Source organism: Nesoenas mayeri (genome assembly GCF_963082525.1).
Source record: "Nesoenas mayeri genome assembly, chromosome: 1".
Taxonomy (NCBI): Eukaryota; Metazoa; Chordata; class Aves; order Columbiformes; family Columbidae; genus Nesoenas; species Nesoenas mayeri.
The window spans coordinates 3,567,323-3,594,600 of record NC_137541.1 but is presented as its reverse complement, the minus strand read 5'-3'; the positions used below and the strand labels follow the sequence as shown (position 1 = coordinate 3,594,600).

Here is a 27,278-nt window from a genome sequence, read left to right as displayed (position 1 = left end):
CTGTGCGCTTCCCTCTGTGCAAAGGCTGAAATGCCGTCTCCAGTTTCGATAACTACCTGAGAAGAAGCAGGAATCATTCTGTGCCAAGGCCAATTGTGGGAAGATGACTCCACTTTCCCTTGCTATCAGATGGAGAGGTTCACAAGCCATGTGCAAGGCTGTCTGAGCACCAGCTGTGATCAGGGAGGAGTCAAACCAATCACTGTTTGGAGACAAAGCATCTTGACAGCTGGTTCACTCCTACCTTTGCCATCACTGACTGGCAGTGTTAATACTGCCAATCAACTGATTGGAGACTTTCAAACCAAATGAAAGATTTCAGATTACTTGCAATTATTTTGCCCCTCATCATTTACATTTTTCTCCTCATTGTATACCACCAGCGTGTATCTGGCAATCTCCTGTTGAAATGATAAATGCCCACAGATACCTCAGACACACAGGTCTATTGAACACAGCAATTGCAATAGCTTTGAGCTACCCCTCTGATGGGGATGATTAGCCCAGATGGCTACAAGTTTCCAAGCCAGTGCAGGATTCGAACTCAAAATCATTTGTTCTTTGAGTCGCTGACCCACCTGAAAGGAAGATTATGACAATTGCCATGTACCTTTGATATGCAGAGGGTCTTCCAGGTATCTGAAGACACCAAGAGCTGACCCATGGCAAGATGATGCTAAGACGGGAAAGGATATGGAAAAATTTTTGTATAAAAAACGTTCCAACTAGGATTGCAAAGACTTATCATTCCCTCTGTACTTGGCACTGGTAAAGTTGGAACTTGAATCCCGGGGTCAGATTTGGGCCCCTCACACCGAGAAAGCCCTTGAGGTGCTGGAGCGAGTTGAGAGAAGGGAACGGAGCTGGTGAGGGGCTGGAGCACAAGTGTGATGGGCGCGGCTGAGGGACCTGGCGCGTTCAGCTGGAGAACAGGAGCTGAGGGGAGACCTTCTGATCTCTGAACTGCCTGAAAGGAGCTTGGAGCCAGGGGGGTCGGGCTCTGCTCCCAAGGGACAAGTGCCAGGAGCAGAGGAAACAGCCTCAAGTTGCACCAGGGAAGGTTTAGATTGGATATTAGGAAAAATTCCTTCCCAGAAAGGGCTCTCAGGCACTGTAACAGGCTGCCCATGGTGGAGTCACCATCCCTGGAGGGGTTTAGAAGACATGCAGATGAGGTTCTTAAGGACATGGTTCAGTGCTAGTGTTGGGTTAATAGTCATACTCGATGATCTTAATGGTCTCTTCTAACCAAAATGATTCTATGATTCTATGCCAGGCAAACGCAAAACACCTGTAAATTTCTGTTTTACTCAAGTGTCTCCAGTTTAACCCTTAGGACAAACCAGCATAAGGAGTACAAAACAGGGATGAATGAGGCCCTGTTTTCTTGTAATGAAAGTTGAGGGTCTATAGGATCACAAGCCCTTGCAGGAATCAGTAAATCCCTCTTTTCTCATTGTCTGTTAGAGCTCAGAGTGGCACAGCTCTGGGTGTGATATTCCACCCTCCTGCCTGCTGCGTCCCTGCAGCCTGAGCCATAAAGCCCTTCCCACTCAGCACTTGGTGTATTCTCCCACCTCTGTGTGTGTCAAGGAAAAGACTGGGAAGGAAAAGAGAGGCGGTGAAGGGGAAAAGAAAGAAAGAAAAAAAACCAACTCAGCCTGAAAGTCAGTCACAGTCTTTCAGGTGGCAGAAAGTCAAGCAAGCAAAAGACTCTTCAAAAAAGGTCTTATTGCAGCATCTGCAGGCGGCTTAGGTTACTCGAGACTCTCTAGTGATTCAGAAGACTTTGACCAAGAAAGTTAAAGCCAGGGACGATCAATGAGCCTCTGCAAGCAGCATCGCATCGGGTTACCTGCTGAGACGAGACAGCGGGAGCTGCACTTTATAACTTTTTCTTTTTTTTTACCCTGGTCTGGCAATGAGTCTGAGGATGGAAAACAAACCTCCCTCCCCCTCCACACTAATCCCTCACTCCCTAGAAAACAGCTCAAGTGCCTTTTTCCTTACACCACATGTTAGAAATGAGAATGGTAATTTCTGGGTACATAAGCATCCTGCAGCTACAAGGCAGAGAGGAAGAGCTGGAGAGCAGAAGGACATGGAGGGCAACATCTCAGATGCTGGGGCAGGTGTCTGCTGCCAGAGGACAGCGTAAAACCCTTCCGAACAAGGCTGTACTTTTGTAAAGCAACCCAAAAACACTCATATGGTTTCTCAGGCATCTCATAAACACCATCTCCTCTGTTGCAGCTATGCAGTTAATCCATGGTCAGCTCATCCTGAGTAATTGCACGTACCAGATTTTGTTCAACCCTTGACCAACCTGGAACCCATTGAAAGGATCCAGGAAGGCAGCTGATGTGGCCTATATCTAAAATCACTCTGTCATTTCTTCATTCATGGGGTGAGGATGTCTACAGAAGGCCACTGCATCCTATTCCCATGTTTCAGGAGCAGGAAGGCCTCTCCTGGCATGTGCTCTGCAACTGGGGTGCAAGTGGAGAGCAAAGCCAGTGAAGCCAACTTGGGTCCCTTGGTGAGTCTCTTGGGTGCCAGAAGGACACACAAAGGACACATTTAGCTCCCCACAGATGAACAGATGAGTGCAGAGAGCAGAGCCAACTCCTGGCTCCGCTACATTCACAGTGGAACAGACTGGAGATGCTTAAACAAACCCTCTTCCCTCTGCAGTAAATGTCAGTTCCTCCAAACCAACAGTGTTTGTTGATGGTCTTGCTTTGCTCAGTCTCTAGAGCTGGTTAAGACTTCTGGGACAGGAAGAAATCACAGATGCCCAAATGTTTCTTTTTAATTAAAAGAAAAAAAAAAAGTAACGCTTCACTGCAAAGTGACTTTTTATTTTGAAATCTTAAGCGGCTTCCTAAAACCTGAAATAAAGTCCCAAAATAATAACTGCTGAGGTCTAAATGAATCATTCTCCAATTACTAAATGGTATCAGCCCCTTCTAAAATGGCTTTCAAGAACATTTCATATTAAAAAAATAAGTGGGAAAAAAAAAAGTTTTGAAATATTTGAAATATCACAAGTCCTCCCAGAAAATGGGACTATTTTCCTCTCTGATTGCATCTTATGACCTGCTGGTCGAGGAGTCCCCATAACGGTAAGGGCAGATTCCAGAGCAGAAGGAGGTTGGTGCCTGGGGGGATGACTGTTTGACTATTCATCCCAGAATTAGACAGAGGCTACATGAGGATGAAATGTGTAACCTCATCTAGGTGTTCCTGCTCTGGCAGGGGGATTGGACTGGATGAGTTTTCAAGGTCCCTTCCAATCCCTGACATTCTGTGATTCTGTGAAATGAAGTAGCACAGTCAAAATCTTGTAGAGGCAGAACCTGGGACAAGTCCCTCCTGCTCCCAGCAAGATGGGCATATTTCTCCTTTAAAAAGTGTTGCCTCTCCTTGTAGGGATGCTGCTGCTCTTCCTCCCCAAATACTAATCCTGCTGGTGGCTGGGTTGTTAAACACAACCCAGAAACATTGTGCATGGCTGAAAATTTGCACGGTCACTATGTGCATATGGGGCAGGGCCTTCTCAATGTCTGCTCTGGAGCTGGTGCTGGGCAGGCAGGAAGAGCGAGAGCTACAAAAGGGTTTGTCCATCTCTGGGGGACAAAGAGCCTCTGCCCCCTTGGCAGGGCCACCAATATGACCAGAGGAATGGAACAGCCCTGCTGGGAAGACAGGCTGAGAGAGTTGGGGTGTTCAGCTGGAGAAGAGAAGACTCTGGGGAGACTTTATTGTGGCCTTTCTGTGCTTAAAAGGGGCCAATAAGAATGATGGGGACACACTTTAGAGCAGGGCCTGTTGCAATAAGACAAGGGGTGATGGTTTTAAACTAAAAGAGGTGAGATTCAGGCTGGACATGAGGAAGAAATTGTTGCCCCTGAGGGTGGTGAGACCCTGGCCCAGGTTGGCCAGAGAGGTGGTAGATGAACTATCCCTGGAGACATCCCAGGCCAGGCTGGACGGGGCTCTGAGCAACCTGAGCTGGTGAAGATGTCCCTGCTCATGGCAGGGATGGCACTGGGTGAGCTTGGAAGGTCCCTGCCAACCCAAACTATTCTATGAATTTGCGTGAGGGGGAAAGGAGGTAGAGGAGACTAGCAGTCTGGATACGAATGAAGACAGAAGAAACTTGCCAGAGGAACTGAGAGGGGTGGTCAGATAATGAATGACATCTTTGGACACATAAGGAAGCTGCAATTCATTTCAGGCTTCGAAGAGACTTTGTTCTGTTCTCATCCCTCTCTATAGCCTGCCATTCAGGCTGGTGACATTGCTTCGACCTTGCGACCAGGCACCGAGCCCCTCCGTGCCAGCTATTAGCTTTTCAGCCTGGTTCCTCCCCCCTGCTCCCACCCTGGCCCCTCACAGTCCCCTGGAGACCCATGCGGCAACTGAGCGCCACATTTTCAATTTACACCAACTAAATGATTCATCGCTGGCTAAAGAGACCTGAACAGAGCCCAGGAGGGGAGCTCAGCTATAGCAGGGAAAGAGAGGGGGGGGACAAGATCGGGGCTAAAGATACAGCGATGAAAAGCTCCGGTGACCTGCTCTGTATCGTCTCTTCTCTTCTTGGGGTAGAAGCCAATCAATCCTCCCCCTCTCCTTTCTCCTGCAGCCGTCTGTGGGTCTGTCTACCTCTTTCTCTCTCAGCGGACTCGAGTTTCTCAGTGTAAGGTTAGGACAGCAGAGCCATGGAAATCGATTCCTGAGCCCTGGCACGCCGCCCTCCACACAGACAGCCCAGCCCCGCTGAGAGACGACGGATGGAGAGCTGTCCCCAAGCATTCCCGGATCTCTCACATGGCAGGATAGCTTGGAAATGGGGGGAGGTCTGGGAAAAAGGGTCTGCGTCGGCCCTTGAACCATAAATCCCAAAATAACAGAGACACGCATGAGAGAGAGAAAGAAAGACAGACACTGCACCCCATCTGGCAGCTTTTACCAGTCTACCAGTGTTCTTCTTGATGGTTTATACTGGAGGAGAGAGAAGAGTGAAGGGCATGGCTTTACCCACAGACTGGTTTCAGTACCATTCTACCCCTGGTCTTGTACAGCCTGACTGCCTCCTCCATCCCATCCACAAAACAGTTCCCACATCAGCTCCACATCACTGGAAAGGCACTGGGATTCCTGACTGGGAGGGAAGTGGGAAGGGTTAGCACTCACAAGGGGAAATGCTGTTGGCATATTTCCCCAGATATCCCTGTGCAGGAGCCATTAAAAATGCATCTCACCTGAGGAAAAGTCTGTTAATGAATCTTAAGAGATTCTAATATGCAAAAATTTCTAATAAGGTCCTCAGTATTATGGCACTTTTACCCAGAATATGCTGAACAGCCAAACCTTGTTGAATGGGATATAAATGCCTCATTTGCGTTCAGAACTGACTAGAAATATGAGGAAACTGAGACCCATAGCACTACACCCAAAGCTGCCCTGAAAACACCTTCCAAACTGGGACTAGAAATTAGATTTCTTGACTACGATGGAAACGAGGGGAAAGGGGAAGACTGGAGTGGGATTTGGTCACATTTTATTTCCAACTGCTTCAAAAAAAATGCACAGAGAATTAATCTCAGTGAATTTGCTGCAAGATACACAAATAAGAGGTGCCTCTTTTTCATATAAGGAACCAGAGGTTAAGTGACCAGAGAAAGGAGGACGTGGGGACTGTGTCATCAACCAGGCTCAGACTGTGAGGCCAAATTTCCCCTTGAAGGACCAAGTTTGTACAGGGTTTTCTTGTTCTAGTCGAGTCCATGTTGCCACTCTCACTCACCACCAGCTGTCACCTTCCTGACACTCCACAATGAGCTGCTGGGTAATCTGCAGTTGTCTCTGCCCCTTTTCTCTCCTTTTGGGGATTTATTGCTGGGTGTATTGGTTGCTTGTTGCCACTGACCCTGGATGGCAGGAGGTGAAATATCTGGTGTTGCTGTGGTACAATCAACAATCAAATTCACGCTTGCCTACACTGCTTGCAGATAGTCTGTGCTGCCGCCCCTCTATTGACAGCAAAATATAGTGCTCTGTAGGATGGATGGAGGATGAGATGGAAGCATACTATAGAACTGTACATCAATTGGAAGTCTCTTCAGGTCAGCGGGTGAAAGTTTCATGGGTTCATGCCTACCAGACCACAACTCAGGACTGGTTTTCCAAGGATCCCTCAAACAATTCCAGAGCCTGAGCCAAGTTTTTGGACAGGTTTTGCGTTGGGTCACCTAGATCTGATCAGAAATTAAGCATGCTGTCATGGTTTTGGATGAGGGTCACACAAGCTAAAGAGCATCCAAAGAAGGTTGGAGTATGGCAGAGGTTTGTTCCGTTTTCCTCCTTTCCAAAAAAGAGAGGTAGCAAAGAGGATCACTTCAACTGGATCACTGTCTCCACCACAAGAGTTTGCCATGCAACAGGAAGAATACAGAGGTGAACTCAGCAGGAGAAGACAGACACACTGCAAGAGCAGGGTCCATCAGAAAAACCCTCCATCGCTGCCAAGGACATTGTGAGCCTTGGAGTGACAGCACCCTGCAGAGCCACGCTCAGCTGGAGACGTTTGGTTAGACAGATCCAATGCACTTTCCAGCCACGGTCTCTGCTGAGAGGTTCTTGGCAAATGAGACCACCCTGCCACTCAGAGTCAGGAGCTCAGCCAACCTGACACCTCCTTCTCCACGGCTTTGGCAGAGGTGTCTCCGCAGGAGATTACTGGCAGTGGAGGCTGCAGAGGGGAAACTTCAAGATCAATAGCATCATTAAAAAGCCTACAGAAAACAAAGCCAATGAACTAATCTCCCAGTCCTGAGGACACCTGGATCCAGTGCTCCTTGCGTTGTACTGTTGAATAATGAAATGGTGAACTGAAGTGCCTGCTTGGCCCGTTATACAGAAGCCCAAGGATGTGGATTCAGACAAATTTTCTCAGCATCCTGGCCAGATAAGCCAAATGAACAGTTTAGCTCATTTGTCCTCGTTTGGCACAGCTGACTTGACCCACAGAGGACAAATACTCAACTTCAGGGTCAATGTTTTCCCACGATAAGCATACAAACCATAATGTCCCCTTGAAACCTAACGTGTAGTGAACCCCATGACATTTACAGGGACCTGATTTCTCTCTAAAGGTGACTGAGATCATGATAAGTCTGAAAGAGGAGAGGTTGAGGTCAGCAGTGGAAAGCTGGAGATGCAGAGATGAGTGTCTGAGCTGGGCTGAGAGTCAGAGCCAAACTGCCTTAAACAATGGAAACCAGAAAGTCATTGTCACCTAGAGAAGAGCTACTGAAGGGTTTGATTCAAAGCACGTTGGGGTGAAGTCAGCAGACTGTGCGTCAGGTAGCTGAGGAGATCTGACCAGTATCTACCACCCTTCTCTTCTCTAGTCTTCCAATAAATGCTTCTTGGTTAAACAAAGTCTCCCCCAGCAAGTCCCAGAGTCCTTGCTGGAGCTTCCTGCATGTCTCATTTGCTCACCTGCCTTAGCCAGGGACTGAAACAGCATCTTGCAGCTCTGACGTGTGTTATCTCAGCCATGGGGGAAGATGGCTGCAGAAAAAGCAGAGCTGGGACAGTGGCAAACACCAGCAGGTACTTACGTGTTGTGAAGAACACACCATCCACAGTGAGGGTCTCCTGAGCCCAAGCACTCGCTGCAGGTCTCGTACTGGCTACACGACTCCACAGGCACCCGGGTGAGCTGCAAGAGGAAAGGGGACAACCTGTCAGGCTTTTCACAGGGCTTTGCAATGCCCATAATGACTTGGTGGAGAGGCCACCTTCCCCGTCTTCTTCCCCTGGAGCCTGTCCTCCTAAAGGGACATCTCTCCAGAGCTCCGCAGGTGTAGGGCAGATGATGGCACATGGCTGCAGATTGCTCCAGAGTTCAACCTTGTGCAACCCTTGTTCAGAGCAGAACTCTTGTGGCCTCCCCCACTTCCCCATGGCCTCTCACACTTCATTGCTATAGATCATAGCATCATAGAATAGTTTGGGTTGGAAGGAACCTTCAAAGCTCATCCAGTCCAACCCCTCTGCCATGAGCAGGGACATCTTCACCCAGATCAGTTTGCTCAGAACACAGTCCAGCCTGGCCTTGAATAGATGACCTCACTTGCACAGTTTCACAGGGAATAAGCAAATCAGGCAGGCTGTGTGCAGCATATGGGGACCTGGTACCTTGAGGTAATTAAACACCATGTGATTTTCTGCAGCAAATGAAACTTGATGGATCTCAATGCTCTCCTACACTCTGGTGGTAGACCCCATTGTTTTCTGGCTCCCTGCGAGAACTGAGGTCTCATGATGTCTTTGTCTCCCTCCCACAACCGCCTGAACCACCACCAGTCCCAGGAGAGCATTAGATCCCCTCCCCATTTCCCCCACATCTTTCCAAACGTCATTTGTCCCATCCTTGGAGACATTGCTCCCAGCACGCAAAGGACAAAGCCCACCAGCTTTGAATGAGCTTGCTGTCAGCCTGACTTTGCAGCTCAGAAGGCATTAGAGATGGACCTGAAACACTCACCTATCACCAAAACACTGCATTTTTTTTTTATTTCTTCCTTTTTAATTAAAGCATTTCAGTCAGAGATTTCAAAGACGGAATGAACTGGTGAGCCTGACCTCTTGTCTAATGGACCAGAGCCTTTTGATTCCTATTAGGTTTTGCAAGCCCCTTACTTCTTTTGAAGCCAAACATACAATTTGGACCTGATAGTCTCTTTTCCATTGAATGAGCCTGAGAGATCTCTTATAATATACAGTCAATTGCCAGTGCCTTCACCCCAGCTCATGTCAGCAGGGAGAGTTTATTCCTTCAGATGATATAGTGTGGTATTATCCTGATGAAACACCACTGAGAACTGCCAGCGATAAACTGCAGAACAGTTACTTGTGACAAATGACAAGAGAATACACCTGGGTCCTAGTGACAATTTTTTATTTGGTGCAACATTCAAGAGAGCTTGAGCCGTGAAGTGATAGACTGAGATTCATTCTGATTGCATCTGTAAATGAATCAAGAACTGGCTTTTATATATAAATTTGTCAGGCAAAAATCCAGCTATTTATGAAGACCTTTTCTGTTTGTATCAGAAATTGTCTTTCTAACCCCTACACAGACATCCCACATGGCAGTAGATAAGTCTATGAGCAAAAACTGGAAAAAAATCTGTATTTTTACCTCTGGCAGGTGGTAGTAGCTTTAGAAAACTTCAGATAGAAATATGATTTTATTTATTTACCATTGCCTGTGTCAAGTTACCCAAAGAAACAAACTGTAGCTACTGAAAGCTTTTATGTAAAAGGAGAATCCAAAAAGCCCCAACCAACCAACCAACAAAAAACCACTAACAAACAAAACAAAACACCATAAAAACATCTTTGTTAAATTTAATCTCTTGCCTTGAGTGTAAGACTATTATCAGGACAGACCAGAGAGCAACAAAAATAGGAAGACTGGAAGGAACGAGTGATTCCGGCTTCTGTAGGTATCAAGAAGGTTCAAAGGTAAGATGGTTTGGCCATGGATGTGATTGTTCTACCTTTCTTAAGTTTCAGGTCAAGAAAGTACCAACGATTCATCAAATCTAAATTGTCTGCTCCAGGATTTCACCCAATTAGAATTATATTGAACCCAATAGTCTCTGTTGTATCCAAGTTCTAAAAAGACATATAACTTTTTACAAGAAGATATCAAGGGGTGAAGACCTTATAGTTTCTTATATTGGCCATTGCCACCTGTTGTTTCCACCTGATAAATATATATTGTGAGTTATTTTCCCTTGATCCCATCTAGGGATCTATATCTAGGGACTACATCTTCACTGTGAACATCAGAGTATTTGCAGAAGAGGCAGATAATTCAGTTTCAAAAGACTGTAAATCTGTTCCCGATCCAGATGCAATCGATTGTGTAATCTCCTCCTTGTAATTAAAAATTTGTAAACACAGTTGAGATTAGGGATGCAGTTCCTACCCAAACTACCCTCATTTTAACATATGTTGCTGCTCGATTTATCCTCATTAGCCACAGACAGTTTTTCTGAACCTTGGTTTCTGAGCTATTTTACATCTGTCTTATAGAAGTGAGCCTTGGTTAAGAAGTTTATGTCAGAACATGCAATTTTCTAACATCTATTGATGTTGGGTTTGAATACTCTGAGTCAAAATCCACTTGTGACTATGATATATGTACAAGGAAGAAGTCCTAGAGGACAGAAATTTGTTATTGCTTCATAAATTGCTACAAAAGGAGTAGATAAAATGTGTTCTCTGTAGGTTTTATTATTATTATTTAATTAGCTGTCAAAGGATATGCAAGCTCCTTTCAAAGGCAGGAGGAACCTCCTAGGGATCCAGATCTTCATATTTGCAGAAATGCTTCCTTTTTAGTGTATTTAGGGTACTCAGTCTCTATAGGGTATAGTTTGTATGTTGTGTAGGAGCACACCTTGCTTGCATTGCTATCCCAGAGACCATGACTATACAGCATGAGCTTGCACCAAGCTGCATCCCACATCACATCAAGCATACCAGAATGGGAGGTGTCCTGTGCCACAATTTGCATTGCTACATGTTGTTCCTGCTATATGAGACCTTTTACGAGTTCACCTCAAGTAGCTTTATTGTGAGAATAATTAAAATTGTACCATGCTGATAAATGTCTTAGGCTGTTAAGTGTCAGACCTCCTAATTAATAAAGAAAGAAACTACAAAAAACAAAGGAGCTGCGACTGAAAGGAAAGCCACCTTGGGGTCGTCAGCCGAAAAGAAAAAGAACATCAAGCAAATAAGGAACATCAGAGGTCTTATTTTCCTTTGGAATATAAACTGTAATTAATTCAGCTCAGCTTTCCAAGTTGAAAGTTTTGAGAACTGACCGTGCCCCCTGAGAGCAGTCAGCTTTTTATGCTGCCCCTAAAATATGTGAAAAAGAAAAGTCTATGCAACCTCCCAATTACGGTGCCTTGCCATTATTCACAGCGATGACGGGACTAGACAGCACTGAAGGTTGAAATCTCCATTGTAAACCACACTGTCATTATTTCTTCCACCCCTTCTCCATCCTTGGAAAGTCTAACAAACTTTTCAAGGTCATTTCTCAGCCTCGCTGAAGCTCCCTACCACTGAGCTTTCATCGGGTTGAAACTCAGAGTCAACATTTTGCAGCAAATATAACTAGAGTTTCAGCAGACAGAGGATTATGAAAAGCAAGATATCCTTCATTTGGGGTCACTATGAGCCAGGCTGGAGTCATTTATATTCCTGCACTGGTCATGGGTTAACCGATATTTTGGCCTCACTGTGCTAGAGCAATGTATGGATGTAAGAAGAGACTGCTGTTGTTTTAAGGACTTATATCTCATATGTGAGGAAACACATATCCCCAGCTGATCAATGAAAGCTGAGGCTGAAAATGAGGTCTCATACAGCTGAAGTGCTATCTAAATCATAGAATCATTTTGGTTGGAAGAGACCAGGAAGATCATTGAGTTCAAGAGTTAATCCAACATTGGCACTAAACCATGTCCCTAAGAACCTCATCTATACATCTTTTGAACACCTGCAGGGATGGTGACTCCACCACTGCCCTGGGCAGCCTGTTCCAATGCCTGACAGCCCTTTCCAGGAAGAAATTTTTCCTAATACCCAATCTAAACCTCCTCTGGTGCAAACTGAGGCCATTTCCTCTTGTCCTATCACTTGCTACTTGGGAAAAGAGACCAACACCCTCCATGCTACAACCTCCTTTCAGGCAGTTGGTGAGAGTGAGAAGATCTCCTCTCAGCCTCCTATTCTCCAAGCTGAAGCCCCCTGAGAAAAATATCTTTGAAGATGTGGGCTTAATGCATCTGAGCAAGTTCTCATAAGAAGTCCACAAAAGAGCTGATTATTGGACATCTAGGAGCTGCTATGCTTCCAAGGCTCTGTCAAAGCAGACCAGAGGGACAGATGATCTCTGACCATCTCTGAGGTAGGCAGCATTTCCAGAGCAGCCAGCCCACCATGAGATTTCCAAGATGACAGCGCCATGAAAGACCCAGAAGCCTGACCACTAGCACCCTGCTTGAACAGGACAGACCAAAATGTCAGGACCTGTATCCCTCAGGCAGCTTCACCATCTAGACCAGAGGTGTCAAACTCATTTTCACCGAGGGCCACATCAGCCTCACAGTTGTGCTTCAAGGGACCAAATGCAATTTTAGGACTGTATAAACACAACTACTCCTACATTTATACACTCCTAAAATTACATTGAAGGCAACCACAAGGCTGATATGGCTAGCAGTGAAAATGAGTTTGACATCCCTGGTCTAGACTTGTCTCCTATCCACAGCTATCCAGGGTGAGATGGCCAAGTGGTAAGTGAATCTGATGTCCTTCTCAAGGGCAGCAAGGAAGCAATGAGCAGGTCCAGCTGTCGTGGCTGCAGCAGGAGATGAAGAGATATTTCACTTCATCATCCCATTAATTCACAGGTCCCCAAAGAAATCATTCATGAGTTTCTGGCTCACAAGGACATCCTGAAAAATCTGGCAAAACGTGCAGACTGCTGTGCAGTTCAGAGCTCACCTGCTACATACGACTTCAGGGCTTTTCACACAACACTGGGCCTGTCCTCACCTCTGATCCAGCCTAAATTCTGTCCTCACCTCTGATCCAGCCTAAATCCCAAACTGCGGTTTCTCCAGCTCCCTGCCTCACTTCCACCCTCTGTTTCTAGTATGAATGAGTTACAGAAAGTCATTTAAAACAAAATGATTGAGGTTTTTGGATCTGATAGACAGTAACGGCTAATCCTGTTACAAATTTGGCTCCCGCTTCTACCATTATATATTCACAAAAGCTCCTGCTATGTGCTCAGTCAAAATTTTTTGGCTCTCATTTTTGACTTTTTTATTTCAATATACATTACTTTTTTTTTTCCCCCTTAAACTGCCAACATTCTGGTTGAAAAGTGAATCATTGCTCAATCTCTGCTGTTATAATTGGATGTTAATACAGCGGCAGGGTTTATTCAGTCTGATGGACTAAGTTAATTTAAATGTACAAAAAGGTATCTTAAGTAGCCAATTTCCTTCCCAACAGTCAAAAGATACGTTTCCAAAACACTGAACAGTGACTCTGTCAAGCCATGTGGGTTCTGTGAATGCTGCTATCTTTCAAGACTCAGCCAGCCCCAAAAAACTGCAGAAAGATTGAGAGAGTAGCTTATTTGATTTCAAAGCCTTGAAGAGAGGGTTCAGAATAATATAGTTTATTAAACAGTGCAAGACAAAAAAACACCTAAGAGACCATTTGTGGAACCAGGTTCTGCACCCTAAACAGGGTCAGTGAGGATGTTTGGTCACCTGCCTGGCATCCCAGAATATCAGTTTTAATTTGGCCTGAATTATGGACAAAGGTACCTTGAATTCATCTTGTCTTGTTTGAGCCCCTGTGCTTCATCCACCTGATCTGCAAACTCACCAAAAAGCAGCAACACAGAAAATAAAAGCCCAGGGAGCTGAACTGCATGTTAGTTATACTGGTAAGAAGCAGGACTTGGATGTAGATGATGTAAAACTACTGGGAGAGGAGATGCTCCTGTGGGAATATAGATGAGGATTTGGGTTTGATTCCAGCCTGCCACTCCAGTATGATAAGTAAATAACTTGCTGGTCCCACTGGAACAGGGAATGTCATTTCTCATCAGACACTCCCAAGCTCTTCCTCTTCATTGTAGCACTCCCCCCAGTAAGTCCATGCTTACGTGCTTGGAAGACTGGAGGTTTTAATTAAGGAGAGTTAATTGGAAGCAGCAGTAGCTGTCAAGGACAAATGACACAATAATTAAGCAGGGGGCCAATGTCCCGCTGTGTGGCAGGGTAAATTACCTGTCCAAATAGACTTGTTCACAAAGGGCTTCCTACCTACAGCTGTATGTGTGCTGCTTCTCCTCCACTCCTCTTTGCTGCCCTGAGCTGTCCTGAGCATCTTTGGCGAGAGAAATCTTCACTATGGGGTTGCCAGAGCAAATGTCAGCCACAACCAAACACCACTCACACAAACCGAAGCAAAGCAATGAGAGATACAGAAGGATTTGATACCCACAACCTCTGTGCCAAGATCTCCCGAACCATTTAAGGTAAAGATAAGAGACGTCAGTTCCCATCAGATGCTCTCATTATGAGACTCTTTGTACTTCTTGTGGTCCAATTCTCTTCTCTACGCCTCCTTTGGCAGGAGCCTGTTTTACTGCTGGCTCAGAAAAGCCAAGTTGGGGACTTTGGGAAGGCTTCACTTCTGATCTATCAAGACTGTAAATCTTGCAGCTTGTGGGGAACAACTCTGTCGCAGGAGAAGTGCAAAGCAAGGGCTCTGCCCTCTCACCAAAGTCTCTCCGCATCATCAGAGTCTAAGCTGGAAACCCAGGCTCTGCTGAAGGCCAGACCTTTTGCAAGGCAAGATTTGTCTGATCTCTGTTTTAAATGTCCACCCAGGGATGAGATAAATCACACCCTGAATGTTCTTATGTGTATCCACTGAAGATAAAGAAGTCTAGACAGCCAGGTCAGACAGAGACACAACACACACAGTGAACACTGGGTGAGGGGAATCCCACATCTATGCCATACTTAATTTTCTGCTATTCCTTTAATTTTGCCATTGCAAACAATCCCTAAATATGCTAAGTTCTCCCCTCTTCCTAATTGTAGCACCAGAAAAATAAGTCACAATACAAAATACATCGTCTTTAATCACTAGGAGGTGATAGAAGAAACCCACTACATTGCATAGCTAAAAAACTGTTCCAGAAACTCAGAAGACCTTGTGTGATGACACGGACTGTGTTTGAACAAGTGCTTTTCACCATCTGCTCTGTAAATACAACCCTCGTGCTTTGCTGCATCCAAGCTCATTCCTGCCCTCTGTTCTGGCTTTATTTACAAAGGAACAGGCGCTCGGATAACAAAGATTATCTCAGTCCTTTTCTCAAAGGCTTGGCGACTTCCCAGGTTCCCCCTTCATAACTGCTCAGCCTACACCCTGTCCCTTATTCAAAGGAGTCTACCATGACATAATAATGACTCTTCTCCCAAAAGCATCAATGCTTGAGGAGAAGATAGGGACACACCAACCTGCTACAAGAATGGCTGGAGACCTAGAAATAGAGCAGCATGTGCTGAGATGTTTCAGCATTGAATATCACTCTAGTTTTCCCCTGAATTCACTGTCTTTTTTCCTTACCAAGAATGTTAAACATTTCCTCAGCTGGAATAGCAACAGTGCGTCCATTGGCATGCTGATGCACTCTCTACACAAGGCGAGAAATCTATTAGGAAGCCTTGTCCCTTGTAAAAATCACACTTTGCCACCTCAGAGGTGTGGAAGGAGTGTCAAGTGATTTTACCAAAGCCTGATGAAACCAGTCACCTTCTTAATCACCCAGCAAACCATCAGCCCTGGCCAACTCTCTCTGCCTGTAATATTCAATCTGTGTTTTTCCCTGCCAAGTCCAGGTAGCTTCGGATCCTCCCTGCCTTGTTTACTGCTAAATCTTCTTTCACCACAGTCAAATGTTTCCATTTATAAACTGTAAAACAAGTGAGGTTTGGCTAAATGTTTGTGTTCAAAGCCTTCAAAATAGAGATCTTCTTGTTATAATTAATGCAGGGCCAGCCCAGGCTTAATGAGAGCCAGTGCCTGTGTGGTTGCTGAAGCATGCCTGCTGAGCAAGGGATAGATCGTTACCCAGGCTCTATAAAGTTTATATATAGATTTAATTGGGACCTGTAATGTAATTTATGTCACTGCAATGGGCTTTCTTAAAGTCCAGCATCACTTGAAGGCTCCTGATGGAGGCGTGAACAATTAAAACACAGAGGGAGAAGCTAATAGTTGTTTCTAATGATGTTGGCTACTTTCCAGGTCACCTTGTTCCACTATCTTTCCAGATGTTCCCATCTTCACCCTCAGTTATGAAGGAGCATCTTCCTGCAGATTCATTCACCTCAGCAGCCCTCCTGGGTAGCTTGTTGTGTCTCCTTGTTGTCAGTTCTCATTGATTAATCCTCCCACCATTCCAAACCCCACCTTTGTACCCTCATCTTCTCCCTGGGTGAAGATGTCTTCATCTTGTTGCCTGGAGGGCCTTAGCCTAAGCTCTGTCCCCAGCCACCCACACCCCCTTTTGGATTTCTAGCTCCACCGCTTGACAAGCCATGCGGTTCATAAAGGATTGATTGTGTTGATCTAATTCCCTCATGCAGGATTATATGACCCCTACATGCACAACCAAGATGCAGAAATTTTGGCAGACAGTTTGAAAAATGCCTTTTTCTTCAGTTGTGAGCAGACTTAAAATTCCCTGTAACAGCACATGAAAACAGCTACGCTGGTTGGGATCAACACTTCACACATCCCCGTTCTTGTCTTTAGCCATGGCCTTAAGGCACTAAGGAGAGCATAAAAACAGGGTAAGCATATATGAAATGACCACAGTAGGCTATTTTCAGTGAAGGGAACTTCTGAGTCCTATGTGTCTGTATTCCATAACCTGAACAGATCTTTCTCTAATTTTCTGCTTTATCCTTAAAATCACATTGACTTTTTGCATCCACAGCTGCTTTGGCAGCGAGTTTCACAGTTCCAAAGCCCACTGCTCAAAGGAATCATCTCCTATGGTTTGCTCAGGACCTGATTTTCAACAGTTTAATTTCATGCCCTGAAATTCTTGTATTTGCAGATGTGGTGAACAATCACTTCCTATCCATCCTCTTCTGCCATTCATAATTTCACCATTCTGAGCAATGGACTCCAGCTCACCTCTTCCCATGCTGAGGAGTTTCTGCTTCTTCAGTCACACTCCACATGAAACCACCTCATACCTCCGGTCATAGAAATATAGAATCATTTTGGTTGGAAGAGACCCTCAGGATCACAGAGTCCAACCATAACCTAACTCTGGCACTAAACCATGTCCCTACAAACCTCATCTATGCATCTTTTAAATACCTTTGGTGATGGTGACTCCACCACTGCCCTGGGCAACCTGTTCCAATGCCTGACAACCCTTTCTAGGAAGAAACCTGAGGCCGTTTCCTCTGCTCCTGGCGCTTGTTCCTGGGGAGCAGAGCCCAACTCCCCCTGGCTCCAAGCTCCTTTCAGGCAGTTCAGAGATCAGAAGGTCTCCCCTCAGCTCCTGTTCTCCAGCTGAACCCCCCAGGTCCCTCAGCTGCTCCCATCACACTTGTGCTCCAGCCCCTCACCAGCTCCGTTCCCTTCTCTCAACTCATTCCAGCACCTCAATGCTTTTTTTGTAGTGAGGGGCCCAACACTGACCCCAAGATTTGAGGTTTGGCCTCCCCAGTGCCCAGTCCTAGGGGGACAGTTACTACCCTGGTCCTGCTGGCCATCCTGCTTCCCTTTCTCTTTAGACCATTTATTTACCTTTATTAGTCAAATGTTGGGCAAAAAGTAAAGGCTACCTGGTGCCCTAGGTCTTCTCTTTGTAGCTTTCTTCACCTCTCTCCTCTCTGAATTCTCAGGCTCTTGACCACACCATCAAAAGCTATTAAGCTACTGCATTTAACAGAGTCCACCTCTCAGCTTGAGGCATCTGACCATGCATATCCTTCCAGCTTATCTCAGCTGTGAAAGAAAACACATCAGCTTAAGCCGTGATTAAGATTGCTTTACGACAGGCTCAGCAAATGGCAGGTAACTCATAAAGCTGTGTGAACTTGATTGCTTTTAGCAACGTGAGCATATACTGAGCTTCACACAGCTCCTCACAGGACACACTTCTCACCACAAAAATGGGCATTTGTTTTGTTCCCAGACACCCTCACACTTACTCCTCTCTTCAACCTTTCTCCTCTCTCCACTTTTACAAGTCATTCTCCATGCAGTGTCACCAGATCTCAGCTGACACGAGCTCCGCAGCCTGCCACAGGCGGCATCAATTGGAGTGATAGCATCAGCTGAAGAGTGTTGAGGTCACACCAGTTAATCTGCAAACCAAAAACTTAAGATCTGAGGCAGGGAAAGCCATGATAACCTTTGCTTGCAGTTCACCCTGTGCTGCATAAAACATACACCAGCCCAACCTAGAGACACAAAATTGGGACTTCCCATGGTTGTTATATGTGCCTCTCCAGAGCACTCAGCACCAACAACATTACTGAGTGTTTCAGTCAAGAGTTAACCAAAATCCAGGGAGAAAATGTGAAGTGAGCTCTTCCTAAGCCATTTAATATATGTCTCTATTTATTAAATGGGAGAGAAAACCAGACACAGCTGATGCCTGTGAGGGCTCGGTGTGTTCTCAAGGTTTGGGTGGTAATTAGTGCTGCCAAAAAGACAACAAACAGGCAGAGATGAAGGCAACTGTTTTGGTGCATATATATTTTGCCTCTTAGATATCTCTGCTTTTGTTGCAGTGTGGAATAAGTGAGAAGTTGTTCCTGGCAAAGCCCAGCTCCCTCTCTGCAATACTTTAATTAATGGAGGGCTTGAAATGCAGAATTCCTACCGAGTGCAATGAGGGTTGCTCCACTCCAGTCCCTGGTGCCTGTATTTCAATGGATTAAGTGCATAATCAAGTTCAGCAAGCACTACATGTTCTCCCAGCTTTCTCAGACATTTGTCTTGCCTTAAAATGACATGGACATGCTCCTGTGCAACCTCACCTAGGCGTTCCTGCTCCAGCAGGGGGATTGGACTAGATGATCTTTTGAGGTCCCTTCCAATCCCAAACATACTGTGATACTGTGATCTACCTTTATATTGAACCAAATAATCTGGTTTCAGGTGAAGCATGTTGCCCAGAAAGACCTCCCATTTCAGTGTGAAGATACCAAGAAATGGAGAATCCTCCATTTCATGGGCAGTACATTCCAGTGGTTAATCACTCACACCATAGAAAGCTTGTACATGCCTTACTTTTAATACGAATTTCTTGGGCCTTGTCTTCCGATCACTGATTCTTATTCTGTTTTGCTTCTTTAGGTTGAAGAGCCCTTTAAGCCTGTTGTTTTCACCCCATGAAGATGCTCAGACACGCGCATCTTGTCATTCCTCAATATTCCTTCTGACAAATTAAAAAACTGAGCTTTTTTGAATCCCTTTGAGGAAATCATGCCTTCCTGCTCCCTACAAATAATTTTTGTGAGGTTTTAGTGCTCATTTTCCTATCGCTCTTTTACAAAAGGAGATTCCAGAACTGAGTGCAGAGCATGACTACTACTTGTGTACTCTCTTACACTCCTCTGAGGATGCAGGATGGTGTCAGTTCATTTCTGTTATGGGCTGGACTATGAAAAACCCTTTTCAAGGACGTAAAGGAATATCCTGCTCATCCGTTTCAGTCATTGCTTTCTAGGACATGTCTCCCACTTTCCAGCCTGACCTACATTCCTTCTTACGAGACAGAGAAGTTTGCATTTGTTTTGTTCGAGGGAGCCAAAGTCACGCTCTGTCCTAATCATCGTTAATGCTGAGCTAATCATTCCACCATTGAATATTTTATCCATAGGATTTAATATCAACTTTCCGCTCATTCATGAAAATTTTCAATAGCTTTGGGCCCAATATTGATCCCTGGAGAACACTACCAGGGAAACCCTCAGGCTCTTTCAGACCTGCCAACTATTAAGACATTTCAGAGATGTCTTTTTGTTATTTTTAGCTGGTTTATTTTTTAATGGGAATAGGCTGCGGTGTTGACTCAAGTGCTGTACGGAAAAGTAAAGACAGGGCATCCAAACAAAAAACTTCATTATTTCCTTAAAGAATCATCTATTTCCTCAAAGAATGAAAAAAATCCTATTTTTCATAAAAACATGCTGCTCAACTGCCATTTGGTCCAATTCAGGAGGAAGCAGAAGCTTCAGACTTATACAAGGACATTACTATTTAATATTATCCCTCCTAACCATCATGAATCACTAAAGCAGGGGTCTCACTGATGCATCTAAATTATGAATATATTCCCTAGGATATTTAATAAAGGGCATTTCAAGTCTCAGGTGTGTGAAGTCGCCCTCAGAGGGGCATTGCACTATCCAGTGCCTGTGTATTAAAGCTTTGCACCTCTCTAAAATAGCCTCAAGTTAGATAAGATCAATGAATAATAACATGAATAACAAGCATGAATGGGTCTTTGTTACTCCTGACTGCTGCTTATAACTCTGAATTCAGGCCTATGCATGGATCCCTACCCTTGTGCAGGAGCACACAAGGTTCTTCATTTCTCCCATCAGTTTCTCCTTCCTTTGCTCTCCTGTAACTTCTTCATATTTTTCTGCAGCCAAAACAGAAGGCTGAGACTCCCACTGCACCTTTCTTTTTATGGAAAATCATACACAGCGCCCAGATTTCTTGGGGAAAAAAACAGCTGGCATGAGGATCTGTAGAGAAACAGAACTTTTGTCCCTGTAGATAACTGATTCAAACCTGATTTAAGGGCTCCAACACTCCCCAGTAGCTCTTTGGTACCATGTGAAATAACGAGATCTCATTTCAGCTCCTTGATGCCAGGTATTGAACTCACAAAAGCTGCTGCGGAGCAGGAGTGTTGTCTGGGGGGGGCAATGACAAGATCTAGGGAGGGTGACGGTGTTGGATGGCTGCAAGATGAACGCTGCCAGCTGGCCCATGCATAAAGCACGGAGGCCCAAAGGACCCCGCAAAACCTTTGCTGACTCCATCCAGCTGGTTCTCAAACTGGCATCTTGAAAGGGAGCAGGATTAACCCGCTGAAGCACCTTAAACGAGCCCTCCACCTCAAAGATCAAAACCACGCCGGCTTCACGTCTCTTATTACACCTGCCTCCCTTGTGGGCATCCCTTACAAAGCCCACAATCTGATTTGGACTGGGGAATTTGCTCAGGTACATTTCACAGTGCACACCACTCCATGCAAGAAGAAAGAATACCAACCCAAAAATACCTTTTTGTCCCTGACCACAAAGAAGAAGGGAGGCTTGTTTGGCACAGGATGCAAGGGGAAAGAAATTAAAGCAAGGACTAAGGCCAAGACTTTGGAGAGCTTCTCTGAATCACAAGCCATGTCGTGCAGCTCAGAGGACTCGCTCCTACTCCTTAGAGCACAAGTGTGATGGGAGTGGCTGAGGGACCTGGGGGGTTCAGCTGGAGAACAGGAGCTGAGGGGAGACCTTCTGATCTCTGAACTGGCTGAAAGGAGCTTGGAGCCAGGGGGGGTTGGGCTCTGCTCCCCAGGAACAAGCATCAGGATGAGCGGAAATGGCCTCAAGTTGCACCAGGGCAGGTTTAGATTGGTTATTGGGAACAATTTCTTCCCGGAAAGTGTTGCGAGGCATTGGAACAGGCTGCCCAGGGCAGTGGTGGAGTCACCATCCCTGGAGAGGTTTGAAAGTTGCATAGATGAGTTCTTAGGGACATGGTTTAGGGACAGTCTTAGGTTAATGGCTGGACTTGATGATCTCGAGGGTCTCTTCCAACCAAAAGGATTCTATGAATCTATGATTCCTATCTGCCTCCAGCAGCTAGGACAGAGAAGCTCCCTCAGTGCCAGGGCAGCCTCAGCACCTCCCGGCAGGAGGAATACAACCAGCATTCCAACCAACATGTGTGCCTCTTGTCAGGACCCCACTTGACCCTCCTGGACCCTTTTATCCAGGTCTCATCCACATCCCCAAAAAGAAACCAGTGGCTTTGAAGAGTTTGGAGCATCCTTGTAGAGCTCAGTGATCTGACTTCCCTGTCTCGCAGCAGTAGCAGTGACCTCCTTATTGCTTCTTTTTTCTCCTCCTTTTGTCCAGCTACTGCAGACACATGGCACAAAATTGCCAACACTCTTCACCTGCAGTCCTCAGAGACATTCATGAAGGGGATGGGGGACAAAAAGTATCAGGGATTGAAGAAAGTTGGGCACAGCACTGAGCTGTCTGCCCCAAGGTCAAATAAATGCATGCCTTTACTGGTGTGAGAATTGACACAAGTTCTATTAAAAAAATCTAGCCACTATCTAAATACTGCTACAGCCATGTATATCTTGATTTAAGAAAAGATTAAACCTCTGATACATAGACAGGTCAAAGTGGTCAAATGGACCTGTTGGAGAGGGTCCAGATTAGGTCGTAAAAATGATCCAAGGCTGGAACAGCTCTGCTGGGAGGACAGGCAGAGAGAGCTGGGGTGTTCAGCTGGAGAACAGAAGTTCCTGGGAGACCTTAGTGCAGCCTTTCCAGACTTAAAAGAGGCTGATAAGAAAGATGGGGACAGACTTTTGAGCAGGGTCTGTTGTGACAGGACATGGGGTGATGGTTTTAAAGTAAAAGAGGGAGATTTAGGCCAGACTTGAGGAAGAAATTATTTATGCTAGGGGGGGATAAAATGGGCCCATGTTGCCCAGAGAGGTGGTGGATGCCACATCCCAGGCCAGGCTGGACGGGGCTCTGAGCAACCTGAGCTGGTAAAGATGTTCCTGCTCATGGCAGGAGTGGCACTGGATGAGCTTGGAAGGTCCCTTCCAACCCAAACTATTCTATGATTCTATAAGTTGAATAAAGCTAGGGCAGCTGAAATCCCTTCCCCTGAGGTCTATGTGTTGAGTTTGGTCTCCTTGCAGCCACAACATGCTCACAACACCCATCGGATCAGCAGAGGAGACAGGACGTATTGATTACCCAGCACCACGCTCCCTCTCACACGTGCAGACACGTGTGTGCACAGTCCCATACACACTTATATGCAACCCTGGCAGCCAGCGAACGGCATTTGCAAGCGCTGGCAGTTTTACATTGTACAGAAAGGGGCTGTGGGGAACATTTTTTTTTATTTACCGGACTCCATTTCACACCAGTGAACCGTAAAATTATAACTACAGCTTTTCTCCGTCTTTTACCGACCTGTGATATCTGTCTGTCTGTCTCTTACCTATCTGCACACACGTAATGTGGCAGCAATAATGTACGTCCTGAAGGAACAATATTATCTCTGCTTCGCGAGGATTACAGCCTGCCTCTTCCAGAAACAGCAATCCCTGCCTCCGGTTTATTAACCGAACAGCAGGCATTGAGAAAAACCCTCACCTGCACAATCAGGAGAGTGTTTTTCTCAGCCCTTATGGAGAGCAAGAAATTAGGAACATATAATAAAACCAGAGGACAGCTGAGGATCAGTTTCAAATCTCACCAAAATAATAGGTGGGGAGGAGAGTTTCCTTCCAGTTGCCTGGGATTTTACCTGAGGAGAGCTGTATATCTCCTGCTTTAACTCTGTGAGTTATAATATCACCCTTTGGCTCATGGTTTAGAAAAACACAAAAGCTCATGCCCTTGTTCCTTTATCTCCTCCAAAGGACACACAGGTTTTATATATATCTGTCCCAAGGGCTTTGAAGGAAAAGTGATGGTTTGTACTTATTTTATTTCTTGTTTCAGACACTGCTCCTGAATCAGTATCTCCAAACATCCTTCTCTGTTTGGAGATTGGATATGGCACTTAGTGCCATGATCTAGTAAATGGACTGAAGTTGGACCAAGGGTTGGACTTGATGATCTCTGAGGTCTTTTCCAACCCAGTCGATTCTGTGATTCTGTGATTCTGAGATCTTATTTATACCTTTGGATTCAAAAAGAATCCATGAAGGAGGAAAGTCCAGCTGGGTAGGAGCCCAGCTGAAGTCTCGTCATGGCCAGAGACATTGGTTGGACTACATGACCTTTGAAGGTCCCTTCCAACCCAAACTATTCTATGATCAGCACAAGTTATTTAATATCCAATTCACTTCACCTACCCAAAGCATCTCTGAAAGGGACATAAACACCATCTAGGATTATTTCTCTTCCTTGCTTATGAAGAAAGCCTACGTGGAAGGTGGGATGAATCTGGTGCACATTTTCTTATGTGTGCACAACAAGAGTTAGAGTATATCTGCAGCTCACAAGGATGCTGTGAAGCTCTGGGACTCAGGGGATTGCCTGGCGCTAATGGTGGATGTTTCAAAAGTCATGTACTGAATCCCTGGAAAAATTCAGCTCAGCTGGTTTGTTTTCCTAAAAGATACGCAGTGTTGCTGAGCTGGGGGCTCAGAGCAGACATATCCCTGAAGAATTCCGTGACCTGAGTTATGCAGATCACATTAGACAATCACACCAGTCTCTTTTGGCTTTCAATTCTATCAATTTATAAGTAGTCGCCAAGTAGTTTCAATGATAATTGTCAGTCCGGGCTGAAAAGAGCTTAGCTAGGCATACAGGCCTGACGTGAAGTGAAAACTTTTTATTATTATTATTATTGCAGATGGGTTTCATCTTGCTCAGCTTTAAACTACATTTTCTCAATCAGGATATAGATTTCAGAAGACAAGTTGACTGACCCAGCGATGAGGCCTATAATGGGACTGCTACAGTAATTGCCATATTTGCAAGACAAGTATGAATTGCTACTTCTAGATTAGCCATACAGACAGTGGAGATGAAGTTTATCATCACCCTAAATGTGGGTTTGTTTTCTGCTGATGCATGAATGTTCCAGCAATTTGTTTGCTGTGTTAGGCTCCCATTTTACACATATAGTTGCTGGGGTTTTATATTGGACCTTTAGTGAACTATTGACAGTATAGATTTTTAAGACAACTCACAGTGAAATGATCATCACAGTACCCTCAAATGTTGTGCATGAATCTGAATTTTCTGCTGTTTTGCAGTGCATTACAGATTTAGAGCATCCGTGATACTGGAAACATTGAGAAGGAAGACAATGTTGATTGGTGGCATAAGAGGTATTTAGCAAGTTGAGACTAACTAATTGAATTCCCATCTGATTAAGCTTGAAAAAAGCCCCTGATCCTATCCTACTGATTTGCTCTGAGATACTAGAGAGGTGCTCTGGAAAACAGTGATATTTATAAATAAAAGAAACCAAGGCAAATGCAAAAAAAGAACATGTTGACAAGGCTTCAGACAGATCTTCCAAAAGCTCAGGTCTGATTGTCATCCACAGAAGAATTCTATACAACCAAAACCGAATCGCATCCTCCAGTGTTTATTTGCTTGTTTGTTTTCCATTTTTGCAAATTTTGCAACTTTCCATTAGTAATTCCTCAGCTAACAAGAATCCTAAACTTTCTTATATAGGCAATTATGGCAATAGCTTTTGTATTTAAATGCCCTGTAGTATTGATGAGATTATCACTGGTAGCCTCTACTACTTGACCTCTTCTGAATTCCTAAATTTTAATTCAGAGTATCCTATTGAAATTCATCAAAATAGGGTTTTTTTAAATAAAACTTAATTTGACTCAACAGTTATGCCCCAAACCATGTCTGTTTTCTGCAGAAATCTGAATCCTTTCAAAAAAGAATCTAAATACTTAATTTTCTTATGACTCGTAATAGGTCTGATTTATTGTTCTGATCTCAGTAAAATTCCATTTCAACAGAGTATTTAGTCATAGTTTAGTATCATCTTAGCCGTTTCTTGGCTTTGTTTGTGATTTTCTTTTTTATTTTTCGTGCAATTTGTCAAGAAGTTGATGCATGGCTCTACTTGAAAATGATAGCGTGGAGACCAATTAGTCAACCTACAAACTGGCAAACTCCTCCTAATATGACTGCATGGCTGCCACAAAATGGCAGCTAAATAAAGATCTATCTAGCTTTTAAAAATATTAACCTTTTTGTTGACACTGTCATTTATCAGAAGGTTTATTCTTTGAATGATGAGATGGATGCAGCAAAAAGCAGAGCTAAAGGCCACCAGCTACCCCATCATCACACAGATGGGCAGCAAATGCCCAAGGGTGCTTTTAAGCATAAGGACTCACTAAAAAACCATTTTGGTAAAATAATCGAGATGAAAGCATGAGTTTGAAGTTTGGATTGTATAAAAAGCTTCCTTAATTACTTAGGAATTGACAGACTTAATAAAACCTGATATCCACCCCTCTCTGTTTCCTGTTTCTGCTGTCAAGGTGAGCCAGATGCTTCATAAAATTCAAGCATCCTACAAAAGGCAAGACCCAGTATCAGGTATCTCTCTATTCTCTAACAGATAGAACCATAGAATCACAGACTATTTTGACTTGGAATGGACCTTCAAAGCTTCCCCAGTGCCCCCTCTGTCATGAGCAGGGACATCTTCACCAGCTCAGGTTGCTCAGAGCCGCGTCCAGCCTGGCCTGGGATGTCTCCAGGGATGGTTCATCCACCACCTTCCTGGCCAACCTGGGCCAGGCTCTCACCACCCTCATTATAAAAAATTTCTTCCTCATGTCTGGTCCGAATCTCCCCTTCTTTAGTTTAAAACCATCTCCCCTCGTCCTATCGCAACAGGTACAGGTCAACAGTCTGCCCCCATCTTTCCTGTAAGCTCCTTATATACCTATAAACTAATTTATAATCTGAAGAACTGCATTTAAGACTTCTTCTAAACTTCTAGGTTAATTTATTTTTTTAACTAAATATCATGTTAAAGCACTAAACTCCAAAACATGATGCGGGTTTTTTTAGTTGGTTTGTTTGTTTGTTTTTCTACCTTTGCTTCTAAATGCATCTCCATGGATAATATTCAGAATGAAAGCTTGAGAGGAAAAAGATAAATAACCACCTTATCCACTGTCCTGGGAAAATTGTCTCCCATGATTGACCTGCAGAGTCACTGCAATGTGGTTGGGATTTTCTGTACCAGCAGAAGAAACTTCCATGGGGAGATGCTGGTTCACTGAATATAATTCATTAAGCACCGACAGATTGCAATGAGCTGTTACTAAGCTCAACATGTCAGAGAGGGAGCAGAAAACTTCCAGGAATTTGCAAGTTATGCAACTGAACTTATAAATGAATTATAGGATCAGATGTTATGCTGAAAATACCTGTGGCAGTAGTTTATTTGGGAGAGTTGCGGGGGTAGAAGGTGAGCAGGACCTCAGACCCAAAGCACTGAAGATGAAGAGTCTGACACAGAATAAGCTCAAATAGATCATCATTTGGATAAATAGATATTGTTGACAAACATTGATAGCAGACTAACAAGCAGAAATCTGGGAGATCTATCTGCAGCACCAGCTACTCTGTTCCTGCTTGGGAAATCATTAGCTCTATTATAACAGACCACTAAAAACCAAGAGAGATTCACATTTTTAATTGAAAAAATGGTGAATAAGGACAATTAATTTTCACCCTTCGTGAATTCAGAAGTCAAGGAGAAGAATAGGTAAGATTGAGAGATGCTCTTCAAACCATCCACCGAAGGGAAGGAAATTAAAA

The 27,278-nt window shown here is 44.6% G+C and overlaps 1 protein-coding gene across 1 annotated transcript in view; it reads right to left on the bottom strand.

Annotated features, from left to right (window-relative positions):
* Window positions 1-27,278, bottom strand: part of PLXNA4 (plexin A4) — a gene marked incomplete at its 3' end in the record, with an annotated part of 457,578 nt that overhangs the window by 153,536 nt on the left and 276,764 nt on the right. The window contains exon 4 of the mRNA XM_080363684.1: window positions 7,635-7,735. Within this exon, the coding sequence (XP_080219810.1) occupies window positions 7,635-7,735 (101 nt within the window). The remainder of the gene's footprint in view (window positions 1-7,634; window positions 7,736-27,278) is intronic.